Source organism: Copadichromis virginalis, linkage group LG7, assembly GCF_057382275.1.
Source record: "Copadichromis virginalis isolate Kocher_CV1m ecotype Utaka linkage group LG7, C_Virginalis_male_GT1.1, whole genome shotgun sequence".
Lineage (NCBI taxonomy): Eukaryota > Metazoa > Chordata > Actinopteri > Cichliformes > Cichlidae > Copadichromis > Copadichromis virginalis.
The window spans coordinates 36736560-36761887 of record NC_140624.1 but is presented as its reverse complement, the minus strand read 5'-3'; the positions used below and the strand labels follow the sequence as shown (position 1 = coordinate 36761887).

The window sequence follows — 25328 nt, the reverse complement described above, 5'->3', positions numbered from 1 at the left end:
CTGAGCAAAAGTGAAAGAGGGGGCGGGAGAAATATATAGAGAGAGACCAAAACAGCAGCAGCAGCAGCAGAGGATGAGGAAGGAAACAAAGATATGCAATAGAAAATAACTGAAGTGCTGGCATTTTCAGCACACTTAAAGGAAGGCAGAGGGAAAGGTGAATGGGAGGTATTATAATGAAATGATAAAGGGGTACTTACATTGATGGGGAGCATTTATAGATGGCAGTTGGGGGCTCTGAAAGGAAGGGAGAGGGGCAAGATGGTATCTGACTCAGTAGGATACAACCACACTGACCAAGACGTAAAAACATAATCAACCGTAATAAGAGCCCATTATAGGTCCCGAGGCACCCAGGCTTGTCCAAAAAGTTAATTACACTTACATTTATCAGCCACTAATGAGAAATTACCCTAATTAGCAAGTAATGTAAATGACATCAATAACTTTTACAAGTGAATGGACGAAGGGGGTGGACAAGAGGAGCGCCAAATCCATGCAGTGGGCCATGATTTATATAATGGATTGAAAGTGCTTTCAATATTTTATTGAATAAATGATTATATTCATGATGCAGTTCATCAAAGTGAGTGTCTGCTGTGTCTCTGGAGTGAGGAGCATTTTACCATCGCTCTTCTTTCTGCAGCGCTGGTTCCTCTTGCGGTTGATGATGCAGGCGGACCCCAGCAGCAAGACCAGGGCCAACAACATGAAGCCGACCCCACCCAGGACACCGGCCAGTAACGACTCTGGGACGAACTCCAGGAGCCGGGAAGTGGACGGGTAAATCTCCATACCTGTGACATGATATAGATATATATGTATATATGCATATATATATATGTGTGTGTGTGTGTAGATGGAGAGAGAAGGATATAGATGGATAGAACTATAGGATTACCTAAATATATACTTGATTAAAGGGGAAAGCACAAACTTGAGAACAATAGCAACAACAGAATAATACTAAAACAATGAATTTACATTCTACATGATTAAAAGGTTTTTAGGTAGATTTAATCTCCAGTCTACATCCCTGATAATAATAATGTTCATCAAATCAGCAACTTAATTATTTTGCATAACTTAATCTGTCAGATGTAAAACTGAGATTATCAGCAGAGCTGTGTTAATCAACAGGATATTGTTTTGGTGCTGATGGTCCTACACCATTAGGGGTTGCAGATTTCTGTTTAATATCTCTGTACTCTAGCTAATGTAACATTCATGCCATATTCACATAATAATAAGAAAAGTGCAAATTCAATCACTAACTCTTTTGAGAAGTTATTAGTGGAGCCATTTCAATCATTCAGGCTTCTAATGGACAGCTTTCCCTGAGGCCCTGCTCTAATTTTAGTCTAACGCTGGGAACAGAGGGATGGGATAAGAAATATAGAAAGAGGGGGGAAAGAGTTAGGACAAGGAGACTGAGGAAGTAGAATGGGTTCAAACAGAAGGTGGGGAACAAATGTGAAGTGAGCAAGGTTGCTCACCAAACCTACCTGCAGTGGAGACATTGACTGATGGACTGGGCTCACTCAGCAAGTCCCCACGTCGAGAAAGAAGTCGCAGCTCGTACACACAGTCCTGAGACCAGCATCCGCACACACACAAACACACACACACAGTGGGGAGGACAGAGGATGAAACCACACTTTGTCAACACCGGATTGTGCTTGCAATGCTAATGACGTTCATTTGAATTCATGTAGGCCTATACAGGAGAGAAAGAAGAAGGATGAAACAGACTGGAGGAGAAAAAAAAAAAGGCAACGCATGCAGATTGAAATATGACAGAAAAGTGATGACTGCCATGAAGTGTGTATAATTGAGAGTCTGAAAAAGTAAAACCACGGAAGGAAAGCTTAGATAAAAATCTCAAAGGCATTCAACAGGGAGCATGGACTGATTAGTCTCGCAGGGAGCAGCGTGTCTGGCGTGTTACCTTGTGCAGACCCGGAACCACTATCTCGCTACTGTTGGCACTGATGTCCTCGTCCAAATTAAACCACTCCCCTTGCTCGGTGCGGGATTGGAGAACAAAGCCAGTGACGGGAGGGTGCTGTGCTTCAGAAAGGGACCATTGCAGAACAACACCTGCTGAACTCCGATTAGCTGACAGCAATGCAGGGGGCTTTAGTTTATTTTTCCTTGGTGGAGGATCTGATGCAGAGAGAATGAGAAAGAGCTTCAGTCGATCAGCTTGATATGTTCTGGCGGAAAAATTAAATTACACCAGAGGAAATTGCTACAGCCACTGATGCTCAATCTTCAGAATGTGAGGGGAATAAGAGAGAGGTTGACATTAGTCTTTTGCAGTGTACCAAACAAGAAACACATAGTCATCTTTATGCAGTTTGGTAAATTCAAGACTTTTTGATAAAACATATCCATCCATCCAATTTTATCTATCTAATTCCTAACTGAAACCACTGATATAGCATGCTTACTCCTTATTTTCAGGATTATCATATTATTATAATTAACTGCTGCCATGAATGTTTAACAAAGACAAACTAACGTGATCAGGTTGTTTGTTTCCCCTGAGTCTAGCCTTTATTTTATTTTTTTTGGCTCCCAACATAAATATCTTAAAAAATAAAAATCTAAATGTTATCTTTTTACTTCCTATCCAATGGATTTCACCTTCAAATTAATTTCCATGATCTCTCAGATGTCTCACAGATATATTTTCTCTGACTGGAATGAAAAAAATGTTTCTAGCAAGGAAAAGAAAAATCTGCATTTAACAACATTTCCACAGACTGCAACAGCCACAACTCCAGCCTTCACGAGTCTGAGGCAGAGGACTAAACGGATTTTAATGTACTATCCATTCATCTATGAAGAAAAGAGTAGTGCCACTGGGTGTATAAACATTGCATTTTAATGTTGGTTTTTGCCCTAAGCTAAATTTTGATAATTTTTTGATGACACCAGAGAGCTGTAAATCACACAAAATACCTTTGAACATATGGGCCCAATGCTGGAAAAAAAAAAAAAGTTAAACATAAAAAAGAGTGACAGGCATGCTGGCAGCTCTCTCTATTTATACTGCTCTGACAGTGCTTACATGCTAAGCTTTATATATGTTTTTATCTCCGTTTAGTGTCTTAGCATTATTTAGCGCAAGCTAATGGGGATATCGCTAGTTTAAAGTAAAAAAAAAAAACTTTATATTAGACAAAGATCACTTGAGTGAATACAAAATGTAATTTAAAAAAAAAGCTATCCAAACCTATGTGAAAAAGTAACCTATGAACAATGATCTGAAACACACCAGCAAGTCCACCTCTGAATTGTTCAAACAGACAAAACAAAGGTGAGCTAGTCAAAGTTTGGAATTAAATTCAAATGAGATGGTTTTGCATGACCTAAATCGGGCCTTTAATGCTTGAAAACCCTCTAGCGTGCCTGAATTAAAACAATTCTACAAAGAAGAGTGGGCCAAAATTGCTCCCCAGCGATAAGAAGGTTATTAGATTTAGGGCCAACTTTTTTTGGGCAGGGATAGCTCAGTAGGTAGAGTGGTTGCCCCATGATCGGAAGGTCGGGGGTTCGATTCCCCTTAACAGCTACCCTGAGGTACCCCTGAGCAAGGTACCGTCCCTACACACTGCTCCCCGGGTGCCCAATGGCTGCCCACTGCTTCACTGAGTGAATGGGTTAAATGCAGAGAGCAATTTCCCCACGGGGCTCAATAAAGTACAATAATGTACACACTTTCTTCTTTTCCACACACAGGCACAGGTAGGTTTGCTTATTACCCCCTTAATAAATTATATCATCATTTAAAAACTGCATATATTATTCATTTAGTTGACCTTGTCTAACATTAATTTTTTTTTATTTGAAACGTGTAGCAAACATAAAAAAGAAAAATAAGAAATCGTGAAGAGAGGAAATCCTGTTTCACTGCACTGTATTTTGTTTCCAGTTTGTGTCACTACAGGAATGCTTAAATGGGATCAAAGAATGCTATAAGAGTTGCAATGAGTGTGCAGACCTTTTGTTTTATGTGTTTATTTGGCATTTTAAGTCGGTATTTAAAAGTAGCAATAGTGAGATAAGAAACAACACATGTATGCGAACCAGTTAATCAATTTTTGGACCGAGCCTGAAATGTGAAAGACGTGAAAGATGAGATAAACCCATTAGGTTTCATCTTCTAGGCACCGAAAATCATGACTGAAAATGATGTTTAGGTTTGTGCTGGGGAATAGACCAACTGATGAAATAACTTACAGACTTCTTCAGTCACAAAGTTAGTTGTACTGCAAGAACATTATTATTGTCACTGAGAGCTGACTCGTGTATTTATCACACAACAGCTAAAGTTTGCTTTTGGCCTTTGGGCAGAATTAACCTTAATTAGCTGCAGCTGAGAGTGAGGAGGAATACAAACATCTGATAATAGATGTGTTAGCTTTGGAGCTTTGGAGTGAATCAGACAGCAAATCTCCATTTTGTGCCAAAATAAGATCATCCTTTGAAATTGCAGCTCCGTAGACAGATTTAGATAAAACCAGGGGATGATACTGACCCAAAGTCCGTGTAGTGGCGATGTCACTGAAGGGGCCAGTTCCCATTTTATTCTGAGACAGGATACTGAACTGGTAGTCGGTGGAAGGAGACAGGCCTGTCACCTGCAGCCTAGTGCCAGAGGAGGGGGGCACAGGCACAGAGAACCAGTCCTGCTTCCCATCATCATCACTTGCTGAAATCTTTTTCACCCTGCAGAGGAGGCGAGACAAAGAGAAAAGGAGTGAGAACAAAAGAGGAGCAGGGAATTCTGGGAGTGTGATTTTATGAAACATGACAGAAAAGTAGGTTTCATTAAACATTCATATTCGTCATCAGCTCCAGAATGTGTGGCAGAGACGGCACTGATGTATCCTGTGAAATTGCACAGAGAGCTTGCAACTCCAATTATAGTGATTTTCATGTTTCTACCAGAGCTGAGGTTCTACACGTCTTTTCTCTACAGAGAAAATTACCTGACCTTAAGGCTAAAAAATACCCTATTCACCTATTCAAAAACAGCAGAAGAAATATTAATACCAGTTTCAGAAAAGCAGGTTTTTTGTTTTTTTTAAATGATGACTTGGACTCCATCAGTGCTACTGGTAACATTAACATGGTTAAGCTGACTTTCTCTTTTGATATTCAAGTGTACAAAGAATTCAGTGCAGAGACCTTATTTTACTGTGTTCTGCAACAAGCAAATCACTTTTATTAGGAAAATTACAAGAGCAGAGACTTGTTTCATTTTCAAGAGGAATAAAAAGCTGCCCAAAGAGCTATAACACATATGCATGATTTTTAACATTTCTTCTGCTAGACGCAACAAAGTGCAACAAGAACATGTTTTTTTTTTTAAATCATTTGTGAACATAACTGAAACGTATGGTGATTAAAGTTTCAATAGGTATAACTTTCACATTATACCCAAATATCCTTATATGCTGAACTTCTTATAGTAAGACGATCATCCTCTTGCTTTTCTCACTGTAGTATTTTCATTTAACCTGTGGTCACGGCAACACATGCTGTGACCACAGGCTATCAAAGGAAGCTGCAGCCAAGACTCGGGAGGTTGTTTATCCTTCATGGCTGATCTATTTGAGTATTTTTGAAGTCGTTTAGATTTATTTATGTGCTCCTTACTGTAGCACTGACCCAGTTCCCTCTCAAGGATTAAGACAGCTCATCTCATGTTCATCTGATGTAGCACTCTCAGGTTACAGTGTGGTCTTTGAAGAACTTTTGTGTATCTCTGTACTAGTATTCTCTGACATAAAAAATACATAGTGATCTAAATATAGTTTATTATTTATTTCTTGAAATTAATTAGAAAATATACACTTCGTGTTCATGCTAAACTTTATTTTTAACAGTGCACACATAATTCTGGTTGTTTTTGACCAAGTTCCACCAATTTAAGATTCCTTTTATTCTCTCCACCACACCACAAGCATATCTAAAACAAAATCCATTCATCTATGATTCATCAGAACAAAAGTGCTGATTCACAGGAAAAGAAAGTAGGCAGATTATCCTCTCTTTTGTCAGTAACCTTGTATTGTAGCTAGCATGGCCACTGCATTATAAAGTAATGCTCTGTAGCAGCGTTTTTTTTTTATTGAAGCTGCCAACAAGTGATAACAGATAAATGAACTCCTCATTCGGGAGATCAATAGAGTGATACCACTGCTGTCGATGGCTGCCATGGTTACTGCCCGAAAAGAAAGTGGGTGGCTTTACACCCACCAAACTGAAAATGTCTGTGCTGATCCTCCATCAAAGCCTGCCTCCCAGGATATGTTGGCCTGCTTCACCCCTGGAGACACGGACAGAGAGGTAGCCGCATGGGGACTGGTTCCTGTAATGGAGGGAATGGAGAGGTGTTGATGGAAATCGGCCAGCACTTCAACTACCTGGAGTTTAGAGGCCATCTCTCTCTGTACCACATTTATCCATCGGAGGCGGAGTGGAGGCACAGGCATCTGGCCTGTGCTGGGTGTAATAAAGGTTTACACAGGTATACAGAAAATAATTTGGGAAAGTAAAAACTAAAAATGTGCACAGCTCATGTAATCACTGTGTGGTTATGGTATTGTTAGACAGGACTCACCCAGAACAAATACGTGTGTACTGGTCTTTACTGAGGCTACACGATTAGAAGCGCTGCACTCCCACACCCCCTGGTGGTCCTTGGTCAAAGGCTGCAGCAGCAAAGAACCATCCGGTTCTACGGAGTAGGAAACGCTACGAGCCAGGCCGACCTATCAAAAACACCAAACCATTCACATGTGGAAGAAAACTCTCTGCGTTGGCATAATCAGATGTACCTATAGCATGAATGAAACATCTTATAACTTTCACAAATAGCTGGGACATATTAGGACAAACAAATTACAAATCAAACACAAGTCAAGAGTTAATTTAACTTGTGCAATTTAATATGCATTGCTGACCAGACATATTGGGAAATATATTTATTGATAAGCTTATTTATTGATTGATTGATTGATTTTGTTTGGGCTCCATTGAAAAATTGAATGTAGTCCTCTAGGTTTGAAAAGCTAATGCAGAACTGCCTTAAACCTGCAATTCTTCTAATAGCCACTGGGGGCCCTGTTTGTGAAAAGAGGTCTGATTGTACACCAATGACTGTAGAAACATCACATGATTCATTTATGATACTGTTGTTGTGTCCATTGAAGAGGTATTGTGGAGAGCCTTCAAACCCTGCAAACATGTTGCACCCCAACTCAACATGGACAATGCTGTGTATGCCGATTGTTTGATAAGTGGGCTAGAATAGCAAACAGAGCCACAACAGAGACCAGGAATGGAACAAAGGTCCAATTCACAGTGTCTGGTTTTCAAAAATTATGGCAGTAGCCAAAATGGTTAAGTGAAAACTTCAAATATCTGCTGGGTGAGTGTACTAAGGTTATACCCACATTATATACAGTCTACTGTCTATACTCCAAGTGACTGGATTTGAGATGTAATGACAAAGGATGTTAAACAGCAGATTTCTGCTAAATTTGAGTCGTAAAGTTTACAGCATGCATAGCAATTTTGTTATACAACCATCCGATTTTTGCCCTTATTTCTGTGAGTGTGGATATAAAGTCCTTTTTTAAATTGAAAAGTAGGCAATTTCATAATAAAAAGTGGTGATAAAGTTGCTCTTTCAACTGCTGACTGGTCTCAATCTCTCGCAAGGAAAGACACTGATGCACTGATTTTGCTTCTGGCTGCACTCATCATCATTTCGTCTAGTTACTTCTTAGACTAGTCAAATGGCAGCAAGAGCATCTCTTATTTAGTATTAGTATTAGTATTTATTTATTTATTGTCATTGTCAAGAACAATGAAATTGCGTTTGGGGCTTCTGTAATGCGACTTATTTTCAAGTGAACTGGAAAATCTGCGTAGGATATTATTATACAGGAGATGAGCTCAAATCCTTTAGATAACTAAGAAGATGGCATGTTAAGTGCCTACAGCACAACACATCATAGAGCTGTACAGCACTGTTTGCATCCATCCACACCTCCTTTATCCATGTTCTTAGATGAGGAGGAGGAGGATCAACTAGAAATGAATAAATTAGACCTCTGTCCTTTGGAAGCCTAAACAAAATTTTTGCCAACTGCAATCAAAACACACGCCTCCTACATGATACAGCTCCACCAGCTACTACTACCCACAAGCTAAGGTCAAGTACAGATTTATACGATGGGAGGGGTTAGGCAGTCACCCCTCAACGTGTTTTACTGGATACATTTATGTATACATCCCTAAGTGCAAGATGAGTCATCATGAGTCAAATGGATGCAGGGTGGAAGAGTGAAAAATATTGTCTTTACTCATTTAGAAAAGTACATCAGGAAAACAATAACTGGAAATGTATCTGTTTATATACACCCAGACTGCATCATATGTACTCTATGTCCTGTGCAAGCACTGACTCATGTGTCTGATTCTGATTTCTGAGTAAACAATATAAATTGAAGATCCATGTAAGCATTTGCACTGACATGAATAAAACAGGACAGCTCGCTTTTTAAATAAACCACAGTGGGTAATTTACCTTGCTCCAGGTCACTTTAATTGTTGGGTCCACATTTCCTTGACAGGGGATAAGCAGGGTTCTACCAGCCTCCACTTTATACTGTTTCTCCGGAGTGATGCTGAATGAAGGGGGATCCTGCGAATTGCCAAAACAATATAGCTGAATTAAGGAGTCCGCAGCAATCCCAACAATGGATTTTAAGACTGGATTACTGCCGCTTTGGACAAGATTATCTTAATAACAAAAGGATTAGCCACACAATTAACTCCCCAATAGTGCCACCATTGTAGTTACTCTGAGTTGACTTCTATTAATGTCAGAGGGCTCACGTCAGAGTAAAAAGGTCAATAAAATGTCGTTTCTCTTAAAGTTTTTAATTCGCTGTGACAGATACAGTTGTGGCTAATTAAAATTATCACAATTGACAGCTCAGTCATAAGAACAGGACAGATTCGGAGGCAGATTCGATGAGCTTTTAGGTCACATCTAAACCACAAAGGCGGTATTTGTGGTGCGTGAAATGTAATCTGTCTTGTGTACATCATTACAGTGGCTTCATGTGATACACAGCATCCCTGTGGTGAGAGACCCAGGTGGCCTGGACTGCACACTAACCTGTAGAATTACACTAGTTGGTCCAGATGTGCCCATAGTGCCATAGCTGTTGTACGGAGTACACCTGTACATGCCCGCTGCATCATCGTTGACAGTTGCCATGAACAAAGAACCATCTGGTGCTAAGGTCCATCCTGGATACTGAGAGAAATGCACAATTTGTATACACCTCTCACAGTAAGAGGTTAAAAGGAACTAGCACACACAATTTTGAATAATACACCAAGTAAATGTAAAAAACATATTTTAAACAGGAAGTAGGCAGAATGCTCAAAGAGCTAAATGGCAGGAAATCCGTAACCAAGCAAGCAAAATATGCGCTTTTCAGATATGTATGAATGATTCACTGTATAGTAAGTACAGTTTTTGATATTTGTAGTCCCTGCTACACAGATTCCATCCAAATGGCACCGTTTTTGCAAGAAGAGATTTACAATAAATGTTAAAAGATGTGATTTTTGTCTGATTAGAAAAGATTTTTTATTTTTTTATTTTTCTCAGTCAGGTCAGTCAAAACACACATAACAGAAATGGCCTGCAAAGCTTTCAAGCATTTGCTTTTAAAACCGTAAATTTTCAGTCATTTTTTTGTTCCATTAAGTCACAGCTGGAAGGCTTGTGTTTAGCTTTGACTGTGCAAAAGGTTGCCACTCAGTATAATGAAGTCAAAATTGCTATCATGCCCCCCCTCCCAGAATGAGGCAGTAAGAAAGTATTACTGTGGGTATGAGAGCTTGTGACGTCCATGGTAGAATTGGAATAATTGGCAGAATAACAGCCTGACTCTAGCGCCTGTGTCCCACACTGCAGGAATCTAACGCATTTCCTGTGGTGCATCTCATCTGCTGACATGTCCACAGCTCAGACATAAAGCACTGAGGAGGGGGTCAGCTCACTGTGTAAAGATGAGGGGGAAAAGGAAGCGGGTGGCTGTTTTGCACACAAAACTAAGGGAATGATTTAATTTTAAAAGCTGCTTCCCAAGGTCTTACATTGTAAAAGAAATAAATATAGATATAAATAGATATAGGCATATATATTACACCCAGCATATATATATATAAAATAAAAATAAAAAACACCCAGCACGCCCCTGCGGGCGGTTTATCCTTCAAGCTCGGGTCCTCTACCAGAGGCCTGGGAGCTTGAGGGTCCTGCGCAGTATCTTAGCTGTTCCCAGGACTGCGCTCTTCTGGACAGAGATCTCCGATGTTGTTCCCGGGATCTGCTGGAGCCACTCGCCTAGCTTGGGAGTCACCGCACCTAGTGCTCCGATTACCACGGGGACCACCATTACCTTCACCCTCCACATCCTCTCGAGCTCTTCTCTGAGCCCTTGGTATTTCTCCAGCTTCTCGTGTTCCTTCTTCCTGTTTTTTTGCTGTCATTCGGAACCGCTACATCGATCACTACAGCCGTCTTCTTCTGTTTGTCTACCACCACTATGTCCGGTTGGTTAGCCACCACCATTTTGTCCGTCTGTATCTGGAAGTCCCACAGGATCTTAGCTCGGTCTTTCTCCACCACCCTTGGGGGCATCTCCCATTTTGACCTCGGGACTTCCAGGTTATACTCGGCACAGATGTTCCTGTACACTATGCCGGCCACTTGGTTATGGCGTTCCATGTATGCCTTGCCTGCTAGCATCTTGCACCCTGCTGTTATGTGCTGGATTGTCTCTGGGGCATCTTTACACAGCCTGCACCTGGGGTCTTGCCTGGTGTGATAGACCCCAGCCTCTATGGATCTTGTACTCAGAGCTTGTTCTTGTGCTGCCATGATCAGTGCCTCTGTGCTGTCTTTCAGTCCAGCTTTGTCCAGCCACTGGTAGGATTTCTGGATATCAGCCACCTCCTCTATCTGCCGGTGGTACATACCGTGCAGGGGCCTGTCCTTCCATGATGGTTCCTCGTCTCCCTCCTCTTTCTTGGGTTTCTGCTGCCTGAGGTATTCACTGAGCACTCGGTCAGTTGGGGCCATCTTCCCAATATATTCTTGGATGTTCCTTGTCTCATCCTGGACTGTGGTGCTGACACTCACCAGTCCCCAGCCCCCTTCCTTCTGCTTAGCGTACAGCCTCAGGGTGCTGGACTTGGGGTGAAACCCTCCATGCATGGTAAGGAGCTTTCTTGTCTTTATGTCAGTGGCTTCTATCTCCTCCTTTGGCCAGCCTATTACCCCAGCAGGGTACCTGATCACGGGCAGGGCGTGCGTGTTGATGGCCCGGATCTTGTTCTTACCATTCAGCTGACTCCTCAGGACTTGCCTGACCCTCTGCAGGTACTTGGTGGTTGCAGCTTTTCTAGCGGCCTCTTCATTGTTCCCATTCGCCTGCGGGATCCCCAGGTACTTGTAACTGTCCTCTATGTCTGCAATGTTGCCTTCTGGTAGTTCAATCCCCTCAGTTCTGACTACCTTCCCTCTCTTTGTTACCATCCGACTACACTTCTCCAGTCCGAACGACATTCCAATGTCATTGCTGTATAACCTGGTAGTGTGGATCAGTGAATCGATGTCTCGTTCACTCTTGGCATACAGCTTGATGTCATCCATGTACAGGAGGTGGCTGACAACTGCTCCGTTCCGTAGTCGGTATCCGTAGCCAGTCTTGTTAATGATCTCACTGAGGGGGTTCAGGCCTATGCAGAACAGCAGTGGGGACAGAGCATCTCCTTGGTAGATCCCGCACTTGATGGTGACTTGTGCTATGGGCTTGGAGTTGGCCTCTAGTGTTGTACACCACATCCCCATTGAGTTCCTGATGAAGGCTCTTAGGGTCCCATTGATCTTGTACAATTCTAGGCATTCCAGTATCCAGCTGTGGGGCATTGAGTCATAGGCCTTCTTGTAATCAATCCAGGCAGTGCACAGGTTGGTCAGTCTGGTCTTGCAGTCTCGGCTGACTGTTCTGTCTACCAGTAGCTGGTGTTTTGCGCCTCTGGTATTCTTGCCAATTCCTTTCTGTGTCTCACTCATGTATTGACCCATGTGCCTGTTGATCTTAGCCGATATGATGCCTGACAGGAGCTTCCATGTAGTACTGAGGCAGGTTATTGGTCGGTAGTTGGAGGGGACCGGTCCTTTCTTGGGGTCCTTGGGGATCAGGACCGTCCGACCTTCAGTTAGCCATTCCGGGTGTCTCTCGTTAACTAGCAGCTGATTCATTTGTGCTGCCAGACGCTCGTGGAGTGCAGTCAGCTTCTTTAGCCAGTAGGCGTGAACCATGTCGGGCCCTGGTGCTGTCCAACTCTTCATACTGGAGACCCTTTCTTGGATATCTGCCACTGTGATGGTTACTGGACCCTGTTCAGGGAGGTCACTGTGGTCTGCCCTCAGATCCACTAGCCACTGAGCATTGCCGTTATGGGTTACGTCCTTCTCCCATATGCTCTTCCAGTATTGCTCCGTCTCCAGCCTTGGTGGTGCTGTTCTCTTATTGTTCCCTTGCCACTGAGAGTACACCTTTGCTGGTTCTGTTGAGAACAGCTGGTTTATTCTCCTGCCTTCTATCTCTCTGGTGTACCTCCTCAAGCGGCTGGCCAAGGCTGTGAGTCTTTGCTTGGCAGTTTCCAAGGCCTCAGGTATGGACAGCTTGCTGTATTTTTTATGCACCTTCTTTGTCGCACCTTTCTGCAACTCCGTTAGTTGGCTAACCTCCCTCCGTGCTACTTTGATCTTACTTTGATCCATGGAGTGTACTGCCCCTTGTGGCTGTTCTACTTATAGCCAAGCATCTCACTGATCACTGCTGCCGTATTGTAGATCAGCTTGTTAGTGTTGGTAATCGTGGTTGTAGGTATTGTCCGTAGTGCTGCATTAACATCATCTAGCAGACCTTCTGAGGGTACTTCACGTAATCTTGGTAACCGGCTACGGGGGATCCAGGTTTCAAGCTTGGCCATGATCCTATTTTTCAGGTCAGTTCCTCTCGCACTCAACGATCCTTCTCCTATCGCACTTGGGGCTATGTACCCAATCTCGGGTGGGGGTGATGATATCTCCCCCCTGACCGGGCGTCCTGATTCCCCCTTGCCGTAGCATTTGTGTTGTACCTCGTCAATCTCTAGCTGTGAGAGCAGTCCCTTCTTTCGAATGTTGGAACACTTTTCGCCGTCATTGTGGATGTTGGGTATCGAAGAATCCATAGGTCCCTCATCCTATTCATGTAGCCCCTTCCGCCGGGGTTACTTGCGTAGTAGCCTTCCAACAACGCCCTGTTTTCGTCTCTTGCCCACCGATGCCTTCTTGTTCCAGTAGCCCACTTTTCGTCAGGGTACCCTGGTTCCTCAACACCTGATGCGGACCTTGTTGATCCGGGCGGCGTCCGAGCCGGCATGCCTTCATATTTATCTGTCTCGCTCATGTCTGCGGTAGGCTTGCTTCGCATAAGGGGTCTAGCCTTAGGACCCTTACTGGATACAGACGCCCCAGGCAGGAATCGAACTTGCGATCCTCTGTATTGTTCGATACATATGCGTACCGAACCGAAAGCACTGTATCGAACGGTTCAATATCGATACGAGTATTGTTGCACCACCTCATATATATATATATATATATATATATATATATATATATATATATATATATATATATATATATATATATATATATATATATATATATGTATGTATGTATGTATGTATGTATGTATGTGTGTGTGTGTGTGTGCAACTATTTTTTTTTTTTAAAGAAAGGACAAAGCTACTCCCCTCCCCCATCTGTAATGGTTCCTACACCCATTTATCCAATGAGATGAAATGAGCAGTAGATTGAAGTGAAAGCAGAAGAATAATAGAAAAAGATGGGAGTACACGGGGCAGTAAGGAATGCCTTAAGGATGGCTTTCATAGCTTTTAAGACTGAAAAAAGTCTGCCACTCTATTAAAATGTATGTGATTGCATGGCCTTAAACCTAGGAAACAGAACATATTTTGATGCGTCAGCACAGGAAATGTGAATTTATAATGTTTAAATAACTACATAAATAGTAAATAAATATAGTAAATGCTCAAAGCTATCGAGTCATAAAGCTCACAGCAATGTTGGACAAATTGTGCATTCTGTACTAATAGAAAACAGCCAGTGATTCCTTGTGAGTATCATAAATCAATAGTCTAGTGTTGGGTGCACAGAACAGGGGATAGCATTTTTTTAAGGACACAGCAAAGGCTGATTATTAAGGAAAATGTGCGGTTATGTGGAAATTATTATTCTTATTACCAAAGACAGGTCGACTGGTTCTCCGTCCTTCATCCAATCCACACGGAGCAGCGGGGGCTGAGCTACCATTGGGCAGGAAACCACACCATCCATACCTGTGGGGAGGTATGTTTCCTGGGGCATTTTTAGTGCCTGGGCTGGGTCTGAGAACAGTTATATAGATAAAACATTATTTATTTTTGTAATAGTTAAGCATTCAAATACTTTACTGTGTCAACACTGAGGAAAACTGCACATACCACTGCAGAGGAACTGTGCCATGATCCATAACTTATTTTGAAAAACAATTGTTTTGTTGTAGTGCATTTTCTGCAAGTCTGTGTATTCAGTATAAGAAGTTTGCAGTTGACTGAGTGCCTGACAGAATAATATATTTCACAGGCAAGAGCAAAATGTTAATAGGGAACTGTTTACAAAACCTTAAAGAAGCCTCACAAATAAAAAATACAATAAGCGGAAAAAACAAGACAAAAATTGGGGTTTCAAGGGAATGTATGGTCTAGTTTTCTACATCAGTTCTAGGAACTGTGCATTTTTTCATTACAGTTTATTTCAGAACTAATTCTACTGCTGACAGCAGTGCAATAAAACACCATATTTAATGTCTCTGGAATCTTATTTTCATCTTTTTGATTTAATTTATATAGATTTCCTTAATAAACACTAGTTATCAGTCTCATCCAGGAACTTTGTAATTTCCACTGTACCTCTGTTGAAAGAAGGTACAGATATCCTTTGCCGCTTGGCATTAAAGTTATCAGTTACTTTCACTTTCCTACTGTCTTTTATATATTTTTTCTGAGATCACTGTTTCAATATATAAAATATGACTGGGGCTTTCTTAGTGGTAATTAAACTAATCAGGACATGTTTTTTTATGACTTAGTGCTTAAAATGAAGCTTAAAATATTGTTTGTGACTGTCCATCACAGTGTTTGTCTACCTTACGATGCTACAATGTTTCTAAAGTGAAGACTGCCACTCCACATGACGGGAATACATGCGACATATGAAAGAAAGCTCAGACTAATTGACCCTTTGTCATCAGCAACCCACAGTAAGCAAAACATGTCAGATATGTAGTAAATCCTAATTGGCATTGGCAGATAAATCCATCATATATGTACTCGCACTAATCATGTTATGGTTTCCTAAATATTCTATTCACCAGTTTAGTTATAATTTTGTTTTTATCTTTGTCAGGACCATGGACTAAACATATCTTGCCCATGGGCAAGTAAAACCTAATTTCGATACATATTTGTATTTTAAAGACTATCAAAGATACTAGATAAAAATAGAAATATGTTTTCAAAAATACATATATCATCTCCACTCCAGAAACATAACAGAAGTATACACACTGTAAAACCTCTATATGTACATGTACCCTTCATTCAATAAGGAGACCACCCTTTCAATATATAAACTATATAAAATATATGACACGGCTGGTTTCTTAGAATCCACTTTCTTTTTTGCCTCTAAAGAAAAAATAATAATCTAGACATTTTCAAGGCATAGGGGAGCTTGGTTCTTGCCTTAATGGACTTAGATGAAAAGGAGGATTGTGCAAAGGCTGAGTTTCTTTACTCTATATTCACACAGCACAGTTGATCCTAAAGCTTTGGTTATCTGTGCTGAGGAAAGTTGTTCAGAAGTTATCAGTGCTGAAAATGCAGCATAGTGAACTAAAACAAGATGAACAAGTCAAAGTTTATTTGTACTGTGATGCAAATGGACTCTGGTTCTTTCTGGATGACCAAGCTACTCAACGCCTGACTTACATACAGGTGTGTCAGCTTCCTCTACTATGTGTGTTAGCCTCCTGCCATCTGTGATGCCAACACTTGATGGATTTCTGTCAGCACCATCCACTGAAACACTATCTAATGTGTCATGCTCACACCCCATAGAAGTACATCTTTGATAATATTTTTTGCATCTTTGTGTGTTTTAATGGTTTGAGGGTTACTGGGAATGACCTGATTATTCTAGGTGACCAAGGTTTTAAAATCCAGAAATGTTACATAGGCAGTCCATGTGGACTCTTACCTTGCTATTGAAGTTGTTTCTAAAATGAATCAATGCCAAATTACTGCCAGATTTCACAAGTTTTCATGCAATTTAGGCCCTCAAACAGGCAATTATTTTGTCGAAATAATATTAAACTGAGCAGATACAATGGGGCCTTTACACTGTGAGTGCTCAGGCCTTAATGACAATAATATTCATAATAATAGAGACAATAATGAAAAGAAATGAAATTTGAAGGAAATTACAAATAGTCTTTTAAGGACTCATAGTGGCTCTGTGATTGGATGAAAACTGGACAACTTTTATGCTGTACTGCAGAGGTTACTAAGCAAACATTGAAGCACTTTCTCTAACAGACTGATTCAGCTCCCCTGCCACAAGGACAGACACGGAAAATTGTTTCATACTTGATACAATATCTCTATAATGCAACACATCTGTCTAGCAGACAGTCATCTGTACCCTGATGTTTAATTAATTTCAGCTTAGTTAAAACAGACACTTGTGAGCCAATTAATGCTTTACTATTAATTGCTTTACCACTTTTGTAGCCATTTGAAATGTTGTTTCTGCTGGAGTTACTGAAATATTTTACTTGCTATATAGTACATTAATTAGTGTATGTTTAACTTATTTAAGATGTTGTGTGTTGTAGCTAAAAAGAATTGACCAATCTGGGATAAATGAAGTACACAGTAAATATTTCTTCTTATGACATCTTATTATATATTAGCCACAGACCACACACAAACGTACGCATCACTGTGAGGATGGCAGAGGCAGTTGGCGGCATGAGCAGGCCATTGGTTGGCACACAGGTGTAGTTGCCAGAGTCCTCTGGGATCAGCCTGGAGATAAGTAGAGTCCCATCTACCATGATCTTCACTCGTGACTTTAGAGACCTTGAGAAAAACATCAGTATGAGAGCAAACCAGCTACTTTAGAATAAGAGGGAAATATTCTCTAGCACATTTTCAGAACATCAAAAGTGTAGGAGGGGTTTTTTTTTTGTTATTATTAATATTGTTATTCACTGTTCTGTGCAGATGGAGGTTAAGGACATTTCATTTTATTTCAGTTAGAGTGAGAGGCAGTGTGCCCACTCATGTTATACATCCTTATATTTAAAGAGAAAGGAAAAAAAAGACAAACAAACAAATCCATCTAACAGGCTTGTGACTTTGGTGTTATGTTTAAGGGACCACCTTCAGCCACATTCACATTCACGTACTATAAGAAACTTGGATATTTCTTAGCACTACTGTTTTCCTCTTGCATTGAAGAAAAATAGCCAGTGCCACTGAATATTTTAGTTGTTTCAGTTTCATGTTAACAGAGAATCAATCACTGTCAGTGACCGCAAAGATTTATCGCCAATGCTGAAGGCCTACAGAGCTTTTCAAGCTCTTTTAACTCAATTATGAGGCTTTACGGCGCATTTACTGTATCAGTCAGTTGCAGCGGGGGCCAGCTTCTTTAGCAAACAAATCTCTATCAAACCCTCGGTATGTTAACTGCCTCAGGAACAGGCAGACACACAGAGGACAACCTGCAGAATAAAACTGGAGATGGTAAGAAGTTGTTTTTTACCATCTTACAGGACAAAATAAAACAAGAGGTCAAAGGTTTATTGGACGTACATTTCTTTATCGTCAATTTTATTCAGCAGCACTAGTGTCAAAACTAAAATATGCCATCAACTATGGAATGAATTGCTATGGAAAATAGACATATAGAGAATGTAGCCACATATTTACATTTCCTTATATTCGTTTTTTCCCAGGTTAAAAGTGTCAGCTTTAGTTTATCCAGTACATTATAATTAAATACCTGTAATCACCTAATAAAATTACCATTTGCTTCAGCTCTACTTTTTTTAAGCAGTAATTAGCAACTAATTGCAAGCTAACATGCTGAACTAATAAGGCAAGGATAATACCTGCAACAGCATGTTGGCATTATTGGTGTAGACAGAAAGCCATGCATGTGTTAGGGTATAGCACAAAAGTGCTACTGTGCCCAAGGCTTCAGCACTAAACTACCTTCTCACTTTTTGTATCATATTTCGCTAGCATGGGTATAATTTTTCAGGGAGTTACTGATTCCCCTTGTGGTAAAAATAAATAAATCAATCAATAAAGTGGAAAAAACAAAAAAACAAAAAGGTTTTCCTAAGGTGATTTACTTATGAAAAATGATAGATGTACAGGGCTCATTCAAAAAAATAAATTGTTTGCTTTTTGTTTGTTTGTTTTTTCATACATGGAATAATTAGCATTTTTAATTAGCAGTTTCTATTCTAATAACTCAACAAACACATTTAATATCCACGTTACTCTTGCTCTCTTAAGCTAATACTGCCCTGTTTGGCATCAATAACTTGTAGGTATTTTTGCACAATTATCCACCAGGCTCTTGTAAAATTTTCTGCCACTGCCACATGTAGATTTCAGTCAACTGTATTATGATAGAGGGCTTTTTTCATGTACAGCCCATTTAAATCCTCCTACAATGTAAAACAAACATAGCCAGCTCTATTTGTGACATCATTTCTGCTGAACGGCAACAAGATGATAACGTAGCTTTTAACCTGACTAGGCCTTTTCATAACTCTTCATCACTTCTCTTGCAGCCATTCCTTGGCTGATTTGCTTATTTGATGGGAACCATTATACCATCAAAGGGTACCCTTCAGGTTCAGTTTTAAACTACTTAATAAATTCATAATATCTTACACAGCAAAGATAATAACTGCTCATAACTGGGACTCAGAGACTCCCCAGTCCACAGCGACCCCAAATCATGACACTACACACAAATGTCCATAAGTGACATGCTCATCACATCACATTTGTGATGGTCACAGCATTTGTGACTTGACAAATCGACATTTGAGTTACCAGTCTGGAACACAGCAACCCAAAAAGCCAGGCATAAGAGTCTTGGTTTTGGCCTAATGTTACTTTTAGGCAGCCAAGTCTTTTCCTTGCACATCTCATCTGCAGGTCAGCACATGTACTTTGAGACGAACAGTAGCAAGAGTTTCCTGTAGGTCCTGGAATAAAGTCCAGGGGGTTCTTGGAGACTTTTTCCATCAAACACTTTACTCTTGGGCTAAATTTGCTGGGGCAGCCATTCTTGTACAAAATCTTTTTAAGTCCCTTGCCAGACTCATAGGCACCCAAAACTTTTTTTCTGATTCCCTTACAGAGTTCTTTAGATCTTGACATGAGAGGACACACTTCAATAGCAAAGAAAACACCAGACTCTTGATGTCATACTTTTTAAATAAGACAGGTTCCAGCTCTCACTTCTAAAGAGTGTCCAATCATTGGCACCCAATCTGGAACACCTGATCCGAAATTTATGGATCTGAAGGTGTTACAGCTGTACGACTTTACTTTACTTACTGTTTCCACATGAATGACTTTACTTTTTGTAATTAATGCTGTGAACATGAAATAATTAGTTTGAGAATAGTGTCTTTCTTAAAAGGTACAAAGGTCAAAATACACTGAAAATATGACAAATTCAAAGGGATGTGTTGATTTTTTTTTTTTTTTTTTTTGCCATGATTGCATCTTAAACCCAAACAACAGCATGAAATCTGAGTGTAAATGGAGAAATGAATATAGGAAATCTATTTTGGCACTGTCAAAAAGCGCCTCACTATTTTTAACAAAGAAATGAAAAAAAAAGGCTTATTTCCCACCATTAGTCATAGATAATCAGAATAATCCTCATACGCTCTACTCAGCTGTTAACAGCAATATATATCAGGTCCAAAAAGCCTCTCTGAATCTCCCCCCCACCAATCGAGATCCGGTTGAGTATTAACCTGAGTATAATGAACAGTAATACCTGTTTTAGAGAAATGCTCAAGGGGAGAAGTAATGCAAATTAAGCCCCCAACCTGCTCAACTGACCCTATCCCAGCCACTGTTTTTTAAGAGACTGTTCAATTGTCTGGTGCATGATATGCTGGCAATCATGAGCCATTCCCTGCTCACTCCATCTTCTCTCTGGCACAAAACAGAGCTTTTATGAAACCTCTCATAGAGAAAAGCTCATTTGGCGCTTTTCAGTTTTCAGGGCAATATCTTTTTTCTTCTTTTAAAGTGACACGACTGATGCTACTGCAACATCAGAATTTCTTCTCTTTTCTATTTTTATTTTATTTCTGTATTTTTCTTTGTGTTTGGAGACTACAACATAATGTTATCTTTTATTGTCCTTTACATAATTTGGGGGTAAAAAAATAAGTTAAAAACCATGAGATAAATGAAGTATTTTGGCCTATTTTTTGTCTTATAACATTGTGGTGAAATTGCACATTTACAAACACACAAAATATGCTGTTTCCAGTATTTACAAACTAATAACCTTCTGCATCTAACACCTGCCGAGATACATTTCTGATTCCACTGATTCATTATCTATCAGCTAACTTTTAACTTCATACCTTTTGACCAGCTGATACTAGAAAGAGAATTGGAGACTGAGGACAGTGCAGTGCAATATATGTTTTTTCCCTACTTTTAATCACTGTGCTCATTAATATTTAATGCCCAGTGCATATGAGGCATTAATTCATAAGAAAATAAACACTGATTTAGAAAACTTCAATGTGATACAATGTTGTTTTTCATATCAGCTAATGGGTGTTACCCTGTTGTCTACACCTGGACAAACATAGACAAGCCACACTAGTTAAGAAGAACTGCAGATAAAATATGAAAACAGAGGCTCGTCTCTGACTTAAAATCCTTAGCACAAAATGTCAAGCCCCAAACAAGTAACCTCAGCGTGTGTGTGTGTTTCTTTTTTTCCTTATTTAAATTTCACATCTGAAGTAGCAAAAAAAATAAAAAATAAAAAATCCACCTTCTATCATCTCAGGAATATTTCTGGTGCACAGCTCACCCTCTCTCCTAGGCATATACCGAAGGAATAAAGCATTCTTTCATCACTAGCAGACTTGATTACTGCAAAGCGCTTTCAATTCTGGGCCAGCAAAGAAACCTTTTAGTTGTGAGTTCTTTAACGTGGCCCTTAGATCACCACAGGACTGTAAAAACAGTTTGTGCAGTCAATGTTACCTCAGAGTGAAAAGAAATCACTCAGTGCTCATTTTCGTTAATTCAGGTCTGTCTAGATGTTTCACTTGTATCTAGAAAACAACAAGTCAAGTCAGGTGCTTATATACTTATTCAACAGTATGTGGGGACGTGTGATTGGTCCATGATGAATTCTGAAGCATGACAACAACTGCAAATGCATAGCCTGAAAGACTATCTCCAGCTAGAAAAGGTGCCCTGAAGTAACTTGACAAATAAAAGCAATTCATGGTGTTATTTTTAAAAGCATTTCTTATTTTTGGCACTAAAAAGCTTGAGCACAGTGATGTGCATATTCTGGCAGACAAACCACAGATCACCTTAGACACTCCCACGGGACACTAAATACTCAGTTTTTATGAATAACAAAAAAAAACCTACAGGCTGTATTGGGTGTATTTTTCCTTGGTGCTGTTGCAGTTTTATAACAATTTTACATTTGCCTGGTAAATTTGTTGCTATTTTAGTGCATGCAAACATTAGCTATTAAACTCAAAGAAACCATACTATGTATTGCATTTACCATGCATTATATGCAGCATCAATGAGGGTTTCATAATAAAGTGATCTTTGCATGAATGTATCCATGTTTCCAGATCAACAGAACGTATGGATCCACGTTTACCTGACATTTTTGAACTTGAGTGACAGGGGGTTTGAGTGCCTTATAAATAATTGAATGATAAAACATATAAAATTGATGACATCTTGCTGTAAATTTCATGAGCACATTTTGTGATCTCATGTATCCCTTTATTTAATGCAGAGTCTGAAGACTCGCCCTCATTCACCAAAATGTCAGTATATACCAACACGTACAAGATCTGCGCCTGTTTAATAAAGACACTCTGCAGACTGCATGTTAGTTATTGTCATGAAAGTATTCAATGAACTGACACAAGTAGATGTCAGACATACTTTTAAGGAATGTTCTGGATTTGTTAAACCCACAGAATTGGGCTTTTGTGTGCTATAATGCCTATTACTAAGATATACTGTAGGAGGAGGTGAGGTTAAGCTTCTGGTAAATTTTCAATACAGTCACTATAAAGTAAATCTCATCTCTTGTACAACCTGCCCAACATGTTGGGTTCTTTTTCCTTTTTTAAAAAAAATTTAAATTAAAGATTTAATGTGACAAATCTCAGTAATCCGCTTTTTGTGATTTTCCTTTTTTTATGATGCAAAAGATAATGAAGGCAATCTTGAACAAAAAGCACAAAATTCGATTTACGTAACAACCACTAAGCTTTTCCAACATTCTCGGAAAAAAAAGAAAAGAAAAAAGGATAATAATCAAAATGGTAGTTCACTCACTCTATATGATAGACATTTTCTCCACCTTTTTCCCACACGTATGTCATGTTGGGGGGATCGGCCACTGCCTGGCACTGGAGATGTGCATCTTGGGACATATTCAGAGAGGTGTTTTTGGGAGGTATGACAATGACAGGCGGACCTGGAGATGCAGGATACAAAAAGGCTGAGTGCAGGGTATAATAATAAAGATTTCCTTTTTTTTTGTCTCTATAGTTATTAAATAAATAACCTAAAAATCTAAGAAACAGTGTCAGTTTGGCAGAGGACACAAAAAATTAATAAATTACATAAGTACAATTCCTTTGTATCTAGATGAATAAATTCACCTCATACAAATAACAGTTTTAACAGATTTCTCTTTCTCAATACTCATCCTCACAATATGTCCCTTATCTACACTAGGTGTCGTATTCTCCTTTTACTTTAATGACTATTTTGCCAAAAAAAAAAACTGAATTGGAAGGACCTCTTAGGAAAGAGCTGCAATATAATCAAATAATGATAAAAGACTCAAATAGATTGTTGCATCTATTCTAGTATATTGCATTCTCTTTTAATTAAATTATACTTACTGTAACCTTCACTATCTTACACCTTTTTTATGATGCAACAAAAGACAGTATATTGCTCAAGTATTAAAAAATACTTAAGCGTGATATAAAAGATGCCTTATATGTTTCAGTACAACATAAATACATCAGTAGCTCAGTATTATCCTTTAACATTACGCTGGACTACAGTATTCTTCTTGTAGAGGAGTATAGTATGTTGTATTCCTTTTGTTTTAGCTGGTCTCAGAGCAAAACCTGTTTTACCCTCCTTGAGACATCTACTAATTTCTTACATTCCCTTAAAAATCGTATTATTCATAGGAGAGAAAAAATGAAATAGTCTGTGATGCAAAATATCAATCTAATAAATATCAGAATGAATTATTCATGAAATGCATGGTAGCGAAAGACACAACCACAGATAAAGTGGGAAACAACTGGATATTTAATGGTTAAATAGGTTGTATATTGGTGAAACGTAATAACAACAAAAATAGATGCTAAAACCTAATAAAAGAAACAAAATACAACACAGCAAAAGTTGAATTGTAAGAAGTAGATGTTTACTGAGAAATGAAAATAAAATCCAACTTAATACCCCATTGGCTTTTCAAACATTTCTTTTAACCGTAACACTAAAATATACAAAACATTCTGCGATGTTGCAGCGGTCCCCATCATGTCTTTGCTTGACCAGACATGTCACATACACTGTATTTATACATCTTTTACATTCTTTATGAGCAGCCCTTTGTCTCTCTCCAAGGTCTGCTGGGTCCTTGTTCAGAAACCAAAGTACGTACTTACTTAAAAATTAATATTCTCAATATGTGCCGTACAGGTGATAAGTTGGAGTATAGACTTCACCTGTTATTAGTAACTAATTTGTCAAGACACTAATTTGTAGAAATAGTAAACACAGCTCAGATTGTGCATATGTGAGGCCAGTGCTTAAACATTTTTAGTGAAGTAAAAAATTATGACATCAATATATCTGACAAAAATCCATACATGCAGAGTATATACAGTATATAGAGTACAAGGGTGCTCTATAGATGCACAGATGCCCTAAACTAAGAGTATAGGCAATTACTAGAATATTTTCTGTGATGGTTAATGTATCAGTATGCATAAGCACTTCATATTTTAGCATTAAAAATATAATTTTAATTAATTACTGTTGTTATCTCTTAATTTTCAAATTTACTGTTTTACAAAAGAAGCAGAAAAAAATTGTTAAGGACATTATTATTTTTTGATTAAGATGGCAAACTACAGATATTTACTTGCATTCCTGAATAGATAAATTAGTTTTAGTGGTTGAATGATATACTTGTCAGAGAAGTCCAGTGTGCTGGCTCAAATGTGGGTTTAAGAACATGATTTAATTGGTTTGTTATTTGTATAGTAAATAAAAATATATATATGTTTCTTAATTTTAAATGAGCTTTTTACAGCTTTCTGAAACATTTGCATTTTTTTTTTGTTTTTAATGATAGGTAGTGTTAGTCACTGTATGTAAGTGCAGTACATTAAAATTTTACTGACAAAAGACAATTAAGGTATCATTACTTTACTATTTAAGAATGAATCAGAACCACTCTACTAGACAAACTATGTAAAAAAAATCTTTGCAGAGTTACCCCAAGCATCTTTTAATGTATATGTAATATGTTTTGTTCTGTTTTCATGCCATTGCACACTGGAAACATTAACTATACATAACGTTTCTGGTTCTGAAAAGTGGAGCCAATGCAAAACTGCCTTAACCAGTGTTCTTTCTAAGGAGGAAGTGACTCCTCTGTCTGGAGAAAGAATTTATAAATAGGATGTCATACAGTATATATATATATCATATGCAATTCATATATG

General features: G+C 39.1%; 1 protein-coding gene across 2 annotated transcripts in view; it reads right to left on the bottom strand.

Annotated features, from left to right (window-relative positions):
• Positions 1 to 25328, bottom strand: part of igsf9a (immunoglobulin superfamily, member 9a) — a 65758-nt gene that overhangs the window by 13350 nt on the left and 27080 nt on the right. For both annotated transcript variants that reach the window (XM_085463255.1, XM_085463257.1), the window contains 12 exons: positions 22903 to 23044; positions 17225 to 17370; positions 14432 to 14574; positions 9209 to 9349; positions 8612 to 8728; positions 6638 to 6788; positions 6274 to 6385; positions 4547 to 4737; positions 1949 to 2166; positions 1506 to 1590; positions 627 to 797; positions 201 to 237 (listed from right to left, as the gene is read on the bottom strand). In XM_085463255.1, the coding sequence (XP_085319381.1) occupies positions 201 to 237; positions 627 to 797; positions 1506 to 1590; positions 1949 to 2166; positions 4547 to 4737; positions 6274 to 6385; positions 6638 to 6788; positions 8612 to 8728; positions 9209 to 9349; positions 14432 to 14574; positions 17225 to 17370; positions 22903 to 23044 (1654 nt within the window). The remainder of the gene's footprint in view (positions 1 to 200; positions 238 to 626; positions 798 to 1505; positions 1591 to 1948; positions 2167 to 4546; positions 4738 to 6273; positions 6386 to 6637; positions 6789 to 8611; positions 8729 to 9208; positions 9350 to 14431; positions 14575 to 17224; positions 17371 to 22902; positions 23045 to 25328) is intronic.